This window comes from Nasonia vitripennis (genome assembly GCF_009193385.2).
Source record: "Nasonia vitripennis strain AsymCx chromosome 3 unlocalized genomic scaffold, Nvit_psr_1.1 chr3_random0009, whole genome shotgun sequence".
NCBI classification, from domain to species: Eukaryota; Metazoa; Arthropoda; class Insecta; order Hymenoptera; family Pteromalidae; genus Nasonia; species Nasonia vitripennis.
In genome coordinates, this window is record NW_022279629.1 from 105245 (window position 1) to 120126 (window position 14882).

Consider the following 14882-nt stretch of genomic DNA (forward strand, 5'->3'; position numbering starts at 1 on the left):
TATATATATATATATATATATATATATATATATATATATATATATATATATATATATATATATATATATATATATATATATATATATAATATATATATATATATATATATATATATATATATATAATAAAAAGACGCATTCGGTGCATAGTATTTATTAAAATGAATCCAGCTTTGCTACACGGGGGTTTATGGGGTCGCTGAACACGAATATCGCGACGGTAACAACCTCCGAGGTACCTGGTGCCCAGGGTGGACAGTATCAATATCGTCTTCAAGAGTTTCAGGGGAATTTGTAACATATTAAGTCGAAACTTGCTACTCGAGGGTTTTTGAGGTCGCTGAATACGAATATCGCAACGGCAACAGCCTCCAAGGTACCTGGTGCCCTGGGTGGACAGTATGAAGGTCGTCTTCAAGAGTTTCATAGAAATTTGTACCATAATTAGTCGAGACTGGTTAGTCAAGGGTTTCAAGGGTCACTTATCACTCCGTAGTTTATGAGGTATGTGTGGATACTGGTTGTAGGTATTGCTATGTAGATTCTAGCGTGTAAATCTATTTGTTTACAAATCTTATTCGACAGTTGCTTTTGAACTAAAACTAATACTCACTATTTTAACAATAGTTTGATGATTCTCTTTTAAGTTAGTGAGGTATAATGTAATATATCTATCGAGAGGATAGTTTTTATTATAATAATTGATTACCCTTAAAAATTCGTGAAATCTTTAAAATAAAACCTTTCTCAAAAGGTAAAAGGTAGGCAAGTATAAACTGGTTTTTATTTACTATTAATTTTTTATTTGATAATGATATAATTCATTCAAATAATTATTTATATAAGTGACAAACTATGGTAAAAAAATATATGAAATTAAATAGTTAAATGGCAATTACGTATTTGGAATAAATTTATCAAATTTTTCTTTAATGCGATTTATAATTTCATTGTTTTCCTAACATCATTGTTAATTTACTGGCGGTATTCCACACTATGAACATACTTGATAAACCTGTCGCTTAATAATAATACGGTGAGATAAAAAGAATAATTTTTCAATGATTATTTTTCATTTTTTAATATCTGCTGTATTATAAATGATATTGTGTTTCACTAAATTTGAAAGATGTTATGAGCTTATTTGACAATGTTTTTTATTGAAGCAAACAATTCACATTAGGAAGTATCAACTGACGGGTTTCTCAAGTATGTTCATAGTAGTGTAGAATACCGCCAGTAAATTAACAATGACGTTAGGAAAACAATGAAATTATAAATCGTATTACAGAAAAATTGGATAAATTTATTCCAAATACGTGATTGCCATTTAACTATTTGATTTCATACATTTTTTTACCATAGTTTGTCACTTATATAAATAATTATTTGAATGAATTATATCATTATCAAATAAAAAATTAATAGTAAATAAACACCAGTTTATACTTGCCTACCTTTTACCTTTTGAGAAAGGTGTTATTTTAAAGATAATAATTACAGGTTGGAATCGGATCACAACGCAGTGAAGATAAAGACGGGAAAAACAAACTGAAGAAACAAGAAAGAGGAAGAGAAAAGTACAAAAAGGGCAGTATGGAAAGAAAAGTCAATAGAATAATTCTTAGAAGAACTGAAAAAGGAAGAAGAGGAAACGGAATGGTCAAAACTAAGACGAAAACTAGAAAAAGCAATTAGAAAGAAAAAGGGAAGTGCCAAGAAACTAAAGAAAAACACGTGGTGGGATGAGGAATGCAGAATCAAAAAAGCAGAGGTAAGGAAGCTAGGTAAGACTATAAAAAAAGGAGCAGGAAGGGAAGAGTATGTCAAAGCGAAAAGAGAATGGGGAGGATTATTGAAAAAGAGCAAAGATGCGAAAATGGAAAAGAGGATTAGAAAGGCCGGAGAAGACAAAACTGGGAGGAAATTTTAGGAAGAGGTAAAATGCAGAAGAAGAAAAAGGAGGAATGAGGAATGGATAAAACATTTCAAAGAACAACTAGAATAGAAGGAAGAGAGAGATGGGAATAATCAAACAAGGGACAGATAAGAAAGTTAATAATACAGGACAAGAAGAGCGCATTACCAAAAACGAGGCGAGGAAAGCAATAAAGAAAATGAAGAGAGGGCGCCAGGTGCAGACTAGCTACAAAACGAGGTATAGATACACAGGGAGAAACAGGTAATAAAAGAAATAAAAAAGATTCTGGATAGCATATGGAACGGAGAAAACGTACCAAAAAATGGAAAACGGGACTAATAACCCCGTTATTCAAAAAGTAAAGAGGGAGGACTCAAAGAATTACAGAGGGATAACTATTATGAACACAGGTTACAAATTATACACGAAAACAATAAAAGAAAAGATGGAAAGGGAGCTAGAGGGAAAAGAGATGCTAGACGATACCCAAATAAGCTACAGAAAAGGGAGAGGCACGGCTGACGCAATTTACATTCGAAGCAAAGCAATAGAAACCGAGTTAATAAATAAGAGAGGTAAAGTCCACGCGTTTTTTGCGGCCATGAGAGCGGCTTTCGACAAGGTAAATAGAAGAGAGTGTGGGAGACTCATTGTCGTTTGAGTTTTCTGATTATCTCGTGTGCTCACGACGATAATCCGGAGAATCAGGGTACGGTATTGCGAACTAGCTCTGGCTCTCCTAGCAGTATCGTATGCTCACGGTACTGCCCGGATCGGAAGATCAAGTAGAACTGCCAGCGACGCCGCGTGGTCGGCCTTATAAAGCCACGCGGCGTGTATGCGTGCGCGTGTATGCCGAGCGGGTACGTTCGCTTTCGATCGTTGCGCGCTCAGTTTGCATCGTGCGGATGTTTTTTTCGATTGTTGCGCGTGCGCGCTCGCTTCGCGTCACGTGGCTCACTTCGCATCAAGCCTATTGCGGCCGCCTTCGCGTGTATTTATCAATAAGACTCATGTCTTGTTGCAGAGGGATAGTACTAGGAAGAAAGAAATTCTGGTCAATTTCGTACGCGGATGACGTAGTGATGCTAGCAAACAATGCAACTGGATTAAAGCAGATACTAAGGAAATTTAAGAAAATAATAGACAGGAAAGGATTAGAATTGAACACGGAAAAATCGAAGATAATGATGTTTAAAAACGGGGTAAGGAGAAAGAAGGAGAATAGATTTTCTGGAAAGATAAGGAGAAAGAGGCAGTTGAAAATTTCGAATACTGTAATGGAATCCCCGATTCCATTATGCGCCTACGACGCTAATTAAAATAGAGACACACAAAACAAATACACATTACACATACCTGCGAGAACCGCCATCGCAACAGCCACAAAAACCAGTACTCTCCCACCACATCATAATCCTACAAAAATAGGAATAGAAAAGTAGCGGCAACCACGCATGGGGCCCAGATTATTCGAAAGAATGGCCGTCGTCGAAAAAACTGACACGGACTATCAACAGAATTAAAAAGTTGTCAATGGACAAGCAAAAAGTGGGATATCATCTGGATGGTAAAACCGTATTGACCCTCATTATGTGAATTTTATAAATTTTATTAAGTTAAAACAACTTCGAGAAAATATACTGAAGGTTAAAAAAATTTGTATGATTATCACCTGATAATTGGCTGATTATCATTAACATTTTATTTCATACAAACGCATTTTTGTAACTATTAGCTTTAATAAAAATATTCAGCTGATATCACCTGATAGTCAACTGGCGTTTTGGCATGATTATCAGCAGATTATCAGCTGGTTATCAGCTAATAATCAGCTGATTGTCATCTGCTATTTTCAGTAGGGCTGTCAGAATATCACGAAAAACTGAATGAAGGAGAGCAGGTGTGGGTTGAGATGGAAAATGGTAGAGAAGGACATACAGTGGCAGAAATTAGAAAACAAAATGAGAGAATCAAGACAGGTAAAAGATGTAAGAGAACTAATAAAACGGCAGGGAGATATTTCGGAATATTTAAGAAGAAAAGGAAACACAGGGAGAAGGGCTGGCCATAACAGTAAGATTCAGTTGGGCTACGAAGCAAGAGGATACAGGTATGGATGAAAGAGGAAGAGACAATATGCAGGTTATGCGGAGAAGAAGAAGAGACTGTTATGTCTTAAACTTATGAGAGTTGTCACCGGACAGTAACTCTACGGGTTGATTTGCTTCAAAAGCACAGATGACGACAAAGCTTTAAAACGCAAAGTCTTAGCGCCATCGGTGCCTGACTACCTTCGAGATCTAAGAAAGAACAGCCTCCAGTAGCCCTCGGAAAGTCTTTTGAAACCGCCATTGATCTTTATGTATTTTTTTAGTCTAAATCTAACACTGAAATTTATAATGCAAATTAACCTTCCTTAGTAGTCAGTTATCGTTACGATTGTATCACGGACTAATATTATGCTAGACTTTTGGAAGATGCGATCGACTTTTCGTGCGACGAATTGTGATAAGAGAAAGAGAGAAATAGAATATTAGTGAGGCGCGCGGCCTATGCGTGTGTATTTTACATATCTTATGTTTTGTTCTGCTTCTGACCTGCTCTGCTATCAGCACATCCTCTCAGTTGGGCGCCGGCTCAGCTTTCAAAGCAAAGAGATCTCGAGTATGAATGGGCACATCAGGAATAAGGAGTTTATGGATTTAAATGTGCAGTCGCGGTTAAATTCTCAATAAAGTTTATTCAAAGCAATAAGATCTTGTTTAACGCTCGCTCGCAACTAACGCATGTATTGTAAAGCAATTATAATTTTCCTTAGAAACGTCAAACGACAACGTCAGTATTCAAAGTCCGATATGATCGAAAATATTCTAAATTTTTGAACAACCGAAAATATTTTAGGTTTTTGAACCGTCAAAAATATTCAGTAGTCCCGACAGTAGTTACGCGTAAAAGTTAAAGTCTGATGCTTTGTACCGGTCCTGATTTGGGCAGAGCTTCCACGCTGCTCTAATTTTTAAGAAAAACTGCACACTCGGGCCTTGAGCCCTGGGCCTTTTATACCTAAAATCCTCCTTGCCACCCCCTTTGCATTCCTGTATCTAGTATGTGTGAGAGAGGAGAGACGGCCAATCATAAGCCTCCAAAGCTGCACATTTCATTATATAGAGGTTGCTTATCTCTTTCTTCTAGTACTTCTAGCCTCCTCGCGGTTCCTCTTTAGCGTATAGGAGTAACTATGAGAGGACCGTTCGACCAATGAGGGAGCTTGCACGTCACATATCTCCTTATTTGGCTACTCCCCTATGATATACAGAGCATCTCCTTCCTTCTTGGCTGCCAATGGTTTCCAAATATCTCGTAGTCGAATGCGGCGCACCTTGACCTTCCTTAGTCCGCAACTCTTTGTTGTCTGTACACCATATATACGGAGGCTTGCGCATGCATCTTCTACCTGCGCTCTCTTCTTCCGTTGATAGTCGCCTTCTCCTTCTCGTAGCGACTGTATTTTCAATGCACGGGGTAAGCGTGAATGCCTCTCCTCTGTCTCCGCATGCATTCTCCTCCTTCGATGATAGTCGTTGTGCGGCTCGATTTTCGATGTAGGGGTAAGCGTGTAGGATTTGACTTTTCTTGGATTTAACTTAAGTTGTGTTTCATAATATTCAATGATTTTATTTATTTCTATTCGGATTTTGTCACGTTTTTGTTTGTACTTTTGATAACGTTGTCGTTTCTCATTTCTATCTTCTTCTCTTTTAATTAATTATTAAATATGCTTGGATATTCTTAACATCGTATTTTCAACTCTAGTTTCTTTATTGACTTTCAATTTGGAGTTTATTTATCTTATCTTTTGCTGCATTCTAATGAGAATGGTGTTGGTTAACTAATTTTATGATAATTGATCTTATTAATTCCTTAAATGTAAAAATATTAAAATGCGAAAGAAGTGAGCATTTCACAAGACGCTCGAACACATATTCATGAGGCGCAATAGAACAGGTAATAAAGAGAAAAATTATAAAAACATTTTGAACAGAAAAGGAAGAAAGGAAGAACTGGGCAAAATTATACAGAGTCATATGGAGCAAATGGAACAAATGGAGCAAATAAAAGAACATAAAGAGCAATCGAAAAGGATCAATATCAAAAGCAAAGAAGACGGAAAATTAGGAAAAAGTAATAAGGAGGGAAAGAGAGAAATCGGACGAAGGAACAGTGCAGGGACTTTTCACGAACAGGGAAGATGATAGGAACGGACGTAGAAACAAAAGTCACTAGGGAAGAGTTGACAAGCGATACAGGTGGAAAGAGGAACAGGGACAGGGAAAAAAGGAATCCGAATCGAGCAGAATAGTAAAACACGTGGTGCAACACAGTAGAAAAGACGTTAGCTAAATCAAAATAGTCACAGAAAGAAGAAAATAATTTAAAAAGGGGAAGATGTTGTTCGGAGAAAGGAAAAAGGAAAGTGAGATGAGGAAATTAAAGGATCAGGTAGAAGGCTAGAAGATCATGGCGAGATTCGATAGAGAAAATAGAGAAACGTTGGAAAAGAAAATGCAGGAGCTAAGAGAGAACGTAGAATTGATGAATGGAAAGATAAAAAGTATGCAGAGATGGATGAAATGAGAGAAGGGATGATAGGAAAGAAGAACAAAGTCGAAGCAGTCAAGAAGAGGCAGGAGATGAGAAGAGTGAGAAGAGTAGGAAAAGAAGAGATGGAAAAATTTTGAGAAGGAGAAGGGGGAACGCTGCAAGTAAAAGAAAAGGTGAGAGCAGATGCAAAGTATGGGAAAGAGGATTGATAGTGCTCTTAAATAATTGGACTGAGGAGGACTCAGTGAAGGACTGGCTGGAGGATATTATGGAGGGAGTTAAATGGGAGCTAGAGGACACCAGGACATATAACACCAAAAAGGTAATATTTAAAAGAAAAGAAGATATGGGAATGATTTGGGAGAAGAGGGCTGAAATTAAAGAAGAAGGTAATATTAGGCTAGAATAATGGCTGTCCTTCAAAGAGAGAAGAGCCAAAGCTCTCATAATGAGAGAGAAGAGAAGGAGGGAAGAAGAGGAGAATGAAGAGGGAGATGACTCCTACAGGAAAGAATGAGTGGCGGATATTGAGCGAGAACTGTATAAGTGGGATGAGAAAAACGAGAGAATCATTAAAAAAGGAAGAGGGATTGATCAGGAAGAAGAAGATAGGAATAGGAAATAGAGGTGGGGAGAGTCAGAGGAGGAAGAAGAGGAGTAAAGAAGGAAAAGAATAAGAATACAGAAAAAAAATTGTTATAGTCCACCCGCAGGCTCTCTCACAAAAGCCCCTGGCTACCCGGAATCCGCCTGACAACGCTGCATGCGCCGCAGCGCGACCGCCGCACCGCTAGTACCGCGCGCAGCCGCTAGGCGGCTATGTACTAGTGCGAAGACAGACCTTCAAGCTCTTTGGGAGCTGCGGGCTAAGTGCGATCTCGTCCACTTGCTGCTAGCCAAGGCCAGCCGGGCACTCGCTCTAGAGCGCCGCCAGCGTCGGAATCCACCAACAGCCGACGTCGTCACTAAGACCGAGCCAGCACCAGTGCGCCAGGACAGCAGCGCAAAGACGGATCTGCCGCTCCAGCGCCTCAGCCAAGGCCAGATACCTCTGAGTCGTCATCCAACGTGCTTAAAGCTGAGTGGCCCGAACATCTGGAGCTGGTGGACATACCAGCACGGCCCTCGACTCATCCGGACCTAAGAGCGCTTCTTCCGCGTTTCTGGACAACCCCGACTCCAGCAGCTGTAACTCTACTAACGAAGTTACAGATTATCAGCCGCAAGATAGCAAAGCGAGCTGCTCAGCCAGGGACACGCAAGACCGCCTATATCTCTCCGAGGAAAAGGAAGCAGCCAGCAGGGAAGCCATCTCTGATGGAGCGGAGGCCGTCCGCTTCCAGGCCACCGGGACAGCATCGGTGGCTCACGCCACTCTCTCTCCGATGCCCCTGGTCGAGAAAAAGACTCCTCTGGAGCCTACGGCTATGGTTGCGGTCAATTCTGCGACCTCCGATTAAAGCGCTCCGCGCCTCTTAGTCATTTTTTAGTCGACCGATCCCTATTTGGGATTGGCCCCGTAACAAACTCAAACACAAAGACTCCTCGGAGTCTCCCCCTCTTTCCGCTCTTACAAACTGGGTGGTGTAGCCTTCATCGGGTTAGGCGGCCCTCCCTCGTCCAGACTCGATCCAAGAGTCGACCTAGAGAGGTCCGAGTAGTGTCCGCTCTCTAGACAACGAAGAAGCCATAAATAAGGAGCCTCAGCAGGCCTCACTGCCTGCCTGCCGTCTCGACGTCTGATCTGCCTGCCTAGAGGCAAGCCTCTCTTCGCTCCACTCTCCAAAGAGCGAACTCCACGTACAAACGGCTGCGTGGCGCAAGTTTCACTCGGCCTTTTCAGGCCACCCCATCACACCCGATTACATCAAATTGTACTCACACACACGCACGCATACTAACAGGCACACACACGAACACACGAAACGCGGGAGAGCACACACATAACCTAGAAACTGAAACCCTACAGCACAGACATCCACAGTCTACTCAGTCAGTGTTAATTATTGTAAACACTGTTATATAAAAGTGAAACAATAAAGCAATTATTATATATCATTGCATTTAATTGTGGAGCAAAGGTAACCAATGCAAATAATGTTTGATTGCAGAACGTCTTGGTTGTAAAATGAATTACAAAAAAAACTAGCAGTACCCTCACTAAACCATACTACAAAGTTTATACTAAAGATTTTGACCTTCGATGTATTTTCGAGTCCCGTCACCTTCATCCATAATACAGTAAATCAATAAAATAATAAAAAAAAGCCATTTCTTACGAGATTATAAAAGTCGGACATTCTATTTAGAGCAATTTAAAATTTCAAACAGTCGTTTGGGGGATCATAGAAGCTTCACCTACAAATCCAGTAGATTGCATCGCTCTCGTTTAACATGACGAATTCTGCAGAAAGCCTTGCAAGCATTTGCACGAATCAATTTGTCGAGCGACGGGATTTTCAATAGAGTTTTCATGATGGCCGTCAGTGTCGTCCGCGTAGACCCCGTTATTACCGTCATGACGATTCTTTGCACCCTATCCAAAGCCTTTATGTGAGCATCTGTCTCACAGTTATACCTCCATATTAATAATTTATAGATGAGTCTTGATGTTCCTCCATCCCCGCCATAATCGCCTTGCCCGTTGTGTAATTAAAGGCGCCCTCGATGTCTAAGAGAGCCACCAAAACCATCTTAATTTTCATACCCGTTTGTATAAAGCCCACCGCATCAGCAAGCGCTGCGCGCTGTGTCCACCGACTTTTCGGTTTGGTAGACATGCTGCTTACAGTGCAGTGGTGCTTCTACAAGAGATGTTTCTTTGATATATCTATCTACCACCCTTTCTAGTGTTTTGAGTGAAATATAGGCCATGCTGATCGCCCTGAAGTCCTCGGTGACTGTGAGTTGTATCTTGCCTGGTTTAAGCAAGAACGCCACCTTTGCCTGTCCCCATTCCTCTGGTACGTATTCTAGAGCAAAACATGTTCTAAACAGCTTTTCTAGAGCCGGAAAAAGTATGTTGAAACTCTGCTACAGAAATGCCGGAAAAATACCGTCCCGCCGCCTCGTAGGGCTCGAACGTATTAATAGCCAACCTAATCCTTGCCCTCTTGGTGACCCGTTTCGCTAGTCTCCAGCTTTGCCGTATCCGATCACGTACTCCGACATTTGCAGTAGCGTCCACCTCCACCACTGCATTCTATTTCCTTCTATTTCCCGCTTAAACGCCCTTTGTATCTTTCTGTTCGCTTCTCTGTCTTCGTCACACCTTGTATGCTTAGACCCCTTCTACAGCTGTCTTATCTCTTACATGTGCTTATCAAGTGATTTATTCCACCACGGGGGCGACCTTCGTTGACTTTTTTAGCCTAAGTTAACAATTATTCTCTAAAGAACTAATAATTATGTCCCTAAGGATTCTGCTACAGTGATCAATGTCCTCCACTATCCCATAAGTGACCGGGAAGCTACTGATCATGGCCCTAAGCTCTATCCTGTAGCCTACCCAGTTTGTCTTCCAAGGATTCCTTCTGGATTCATGAGGCATACCATGCCTTTGGGTGTGGAACCCAATATACTGGTAATCCGACATTGAGACCTCATCCGACACTCTTCAGTTCTTTACCTTAGACTTACATTCCTGGAGGCAAGGATGGGTCTGCAGTAGGGTGACACATTCCGCATCAAACTTTAGGTATCTATTTTCTGTAGACTCTCAGTAGTGGCTGAATAGTAGAGGAATACGACAGATTTTTATTTAGATTATTTAAATAATTTGTTAGTGTCTCAAGGTCACTAAAGATTTTGAAAATTTTTGACCTACTAAGGCGGTGCGATAGAAAAACTTAACGAAGAGCTCTACAGAGCAATGAAGGTCATTTCCGCAAACCGTCCCTATCATAAATTCTCTTCCGTAGGTTTTATGACAAGGTATGCTCTGTCGTGGCCAATCCAGCTTCTTTCAATCACTAAAATAATATTTCTAGACGTATTTCTGCCTACGGATCGCGAATTTCAAATGTTTTATTTAAATTCGTTTTTTAAATAAGTTATAGACAATTTTTTATTTCACTGAAAATGTTTGTTAAATTTTGCATTTATTCGCTCGAATTTGTAGGATTTAAAAATGTTAATTAAAAGCTGAGTTATTTCAAATTTTAAACTGTGGTACTAGAGTAATCTCTACGAGCAATTTTTTAAGTTTCTTTAATCACGCCGACGTTTTGAAAGAGTTAATCTTTCCTCTTCAGGGCATCTAAAAATTACAGAAACTAATTGAATAAGAAATAAGCCGCACGAGGAACTACAGGCGCCGTTGCTACGCACGGGTGTGACTATGCCGCTCGTTGCTATGATTAGGCGGTGTCATATCCCCCTAGCAGCATATACGGCCGGAGCGTAAACTCATGTATGCTAGTTGCGAATACACGGGCCTATACTCCGACTACATTCAAAGGTTTTCTACTTCACTTGGACTTATGTTTTCTTGGTGCCTGACAGGCGACACGCAACTCTGCGAGTCTGTATAAAAGGCCATGCACTTTATCAGTCTGACAGTATACGCCAAATCGTTGCTCGCAGCATAACATCCATGCGAGTACCAATAAACATCTTTGTGCGACAATCTCTTGTAAATCTAGAACTTAACGGTTTACAACAGCTATAACGAAACCTTCAATTTTGTGTTTAACTTTTGACGATTTAAAATTTTAGTTTCACCCTGGACAACTGTGCTTGTAGTCGACATGTAACAGCAAAGTTTTTTTTTCATGTATTTTATCGATATGACATGTTGGTTTTTATTAGTTCAAATTCATTTGTTCTAAGACTTGAGACTTTAGTGATTAGTGTAAAATTCCGTAATTTTTAGATGCCTTGAAGAGGAAAGATTTAATCTTTCGAAATCTTGGCACAATACAATAATTCAAATTGCTCGTAGAGATCATTCTATGTCTAAAGTTTAAATTATGATTTTGTTTAACTTAAATTTTTAAATATCTTCATAATATTCACAGTATAATAATCTTTATTTATAACAGTAATTTATATTCGAAAAATATGTTGTGTATTAAAAAATAAGATAACTAATAGCGATGAAGGTTCAGAAGTGAAGAAATGTACATTATAGACTAATTTTAAATAGAGGGGCATCGGCAGAGTTAGGCCTACAAACACTATGTGTCATGTTTCTCTGCACCGTATGGGAAAGAGTCGTTAAAGTATCATGTCGGCTTATCCTTTGAAAAAATGTACAGCTTTCACCTACTTGCTTCTCCATAAATTGAAGAACATTCTGTAAACATTACAGGTGCCTCGAAGCAAAGGGCCCGAAATAGCTTCCGAAAATCAGGATTTTTACCTAAAATAACGCGTCTTATTTTTTGTAATTATTAACTTATTTCAGTCAAACTTTCATTAATAGATTGTTATAAGCAATATAACATGATTAACGAGAAAAAACTTTTAAAAATGTACTTGAATTCAGTTTTATTTTAGAAAAACCAAAGATGGTTGTTTGCCCTTTGTTATTTTCAATTAAAAACGAAAACTCCTGGAGACACCCTAAAATACTATTTAAAAATTATAAAAATTAATCCACCGTATTCCTTGACTATTCAGCTACTATAGGAATCTACGAAAATTATGTACCTGAAGTCCGATGCATAATGTGTCACCCTAGTCTGCAGCCTATATTTAGGAAATCGATGTTCGTGGCCGATAGGTACTGCAACAGCGTTCTTCCTCTGACGTTGCAGTCCGAGCTGCTTCAGCAGGTATAGTGCACGTTCGCATCGCATCCTATAATGAGCCTGTTGCCTGTAGCTTCGTATTCCCTTATTAGAGCAAACGTTTCTCCAGTGGACATACCTCCTCATAGGGAAAGTATGCTGCAGCGATCGTAATGACCTTCCGTTCCCCTCCGGTGTCCTTATAGGTTATCATTGATGAACAGAGATCCGTCGAGCACTGCTTCTGTCTTCACTTGAAGTCCCTTGACGATGAGGTAAGTGCTAGTCGAGATCGGACTACCGTTGATCAGTGTGCCTATACCATTAAGACCTGCTATTTTACCTTTATGAATCCAAGTTTCTTGGATTAGGCATACGCCTATGTTCACTGCAGCCATGCGTCTGGCCAAAAGGTCTGAAGCACTCTTACTGTAGTGCGAATTGATCTGTGTGAACTCTATTGTGGTAGCCGGTATAGAACTGGTACCGTTCATATTGTTCATATTTATACCTTGTCCCCAATCAGCCATGATCAGGAGCTGCTTTCTCGTTATCCGCATTTGCTGTTGCCGCTTTAGGGTCAGGATCGAGATCCATCCCCTCTCGCCCTGCTGGCTTCGACTCTTCCACCTTATGCTTGAATAGGACAACGTGAGCTTTGCTGCCTCCGCAGAAAAGCCTAAAATCAAAGGTCCGCGGCGCCTCGACCTTAGACCTCTCGAGCAGCATCCGAATCTCCGAATCTCCCCCTCAAGGACTTCTACTACTGTCACACTTTGTTTCTCGCTGAAGCGCTTCGGGGTACTTAACCAGGACTATGGCCACCTTTAAATCAGTGGCCACCGATCTGCTAACTCTTCGGAGCGTCCCCGATTTGCCTCTTTTTCACATCCTTCGAGGTAGAGCTTCGGAGTGTTGTCTTTTGGGGGTGCCCGTCGTGTTCTCCACTTGAAGTGCCCCCTCTTGACGCTTTTTTCTCTGCTCAGACCCCGAAAGATGTTTCCTGTTTGCATATCCGCTGGGGCGGATCCCGCAGCCTCCCGGTTCTCCTGGGAGCTCACATCGATATTTGCCGGCACATGGCCGTATCCGGTCACCAGCCAACACTATTGGGTCAGGCAGGATATTTCGCCGGTTGATAGGACAGCCAGGTCATACTGGTTAGGCTGACCTGGGTCCCTGTTCTATCTGACGGCCTAGGAGCGCTTGGCAACTGAGATTTCCCACATTACCCTCAGATTTGACAGAGACAGCCCCTCAAACAACCCCGGAGGACGGCAAGCCAAGTATCTGTATTTGTGTATCATATTTCCCAACTGGAACTACCGATTTTATCTAGTTGATGGATTGCTTCTAGCCTCTAGTCGGTCTGCTAGGCGGTTTTCATCCCCCTACCTCTGTGTCGAGGAAAGTGAAATGAGTTACGCCCCGGGTCCGTGGAGAGTCAGAAGCAAGAGAGAGAGAGAGCCCTTTCAGAGGAAACCGTATTTGAGTGAGAGCCCTTTTTACGGGGATCCATATACAATTAAGAGACCATCTTACTGGGAATCAGATACTGACAACATTCACTATCTCCCTTCGGGATCAGATTTAAGATTCGCCGTGAGAGTGACCAGAGAAGCTCCTCCCACCGGCCCTTTCGAGCACGCGACAAGGTGGCAATCCTTAAAAGGGGAGAACTATTATGAGTTGATGTAGATAAATGCATTCAGACGATTCAAAGCTCATTATAAACCGAATTTTCTTTATTAAAAAATTATAGAAATCAATAACAATTTTATTTATTTCTTATATACATTTTTTAATTAGAATATCTTTTATAGCACTGCGTGGCATAAATCCGCATTTATGTCACGCAGTGCTATAAAATATTGTACGATATACGCGTGATAAGTGAATTTTCATGGCACGTCGTTAAGTGCACTCGATGCGCTCGGGCGCTTATACACGCCATGCCGTAAATTACGACTTATGTCACTAGTATCATAATGTACTATAAAACATTCTATTTATTTAGTTAGCAACTGGTTTTCTATTCAGCGTAATATTTAGACTCAATGTAATTTTTAATCTAAAACTATTTTTATATAATTTTTTTCCAGCTGAATTGCATGCTTGGGTAGTTGTATTTATACTACCCATTAATAGCGCTGTGAATCCACTACTGTATACGTTCACTACGCCAAAGTTTCGCGAAAGACTCAGCGAAGGATGGCTTAGTAAAGTACGCAACATCATTTCGAGAAAACAATCAAGGAGCAGTAAGCAAAAATTCATATTTACAAGTTTTTTCTTTCAAAGGTACGACAGTAAATTATGTTATTTTCTTAAAATGACAGGTTCTCAAATATCCAATTCTTACTATCACAAGAGTATGTCAACGATGCCAACCAATAAAAAATTGTTCAGTCAAAATAAGTTATCGAAGCCATCATTGAATGAAACCTTAGTAATTAAAATTTGCACGAAAGATAATTAGAAAGAGAATTTAGTAGTATTCTAACGTGTGAATGATTTATAGAATACACAGATAATAATAAATATATATACTCAATTTATGTTATACAGTTGTAAGCCTAGACCTTTGCCCGATCCTTGTCTTTTTGCTTCCCTTCATTTTCATG

General features: G+C 40.2%; 1 protein-coding gene across 1 annotated transcript in view; it reads left to right on the forward strand.

Annotated features, from left to right (window-relative positions):
* The window catches only part of LOC116416842 (relaxin receptor 1), a 96527-nt gene extending 81706 nt beyond the window's left edge, over window positions 1-14821 (forward strand). Inside the window, exons 12-13 of the mRNA XM_032601842.1 lie at window positions 14361-14519; window positions 14598-14821. Coding sequence (XP_032457733.1) covers window positions 14361-14519; window positions 14598-14737 — 299 coding nt within the window. The 3' untranslated portion in view covers window positions 14738-14821. The remainder of the gene's footprint in view (window positions 1-14360; window positions 14520-14597) is intronic.
* Window positions 14822-14882: the final 61 nt, after the last annotated feature.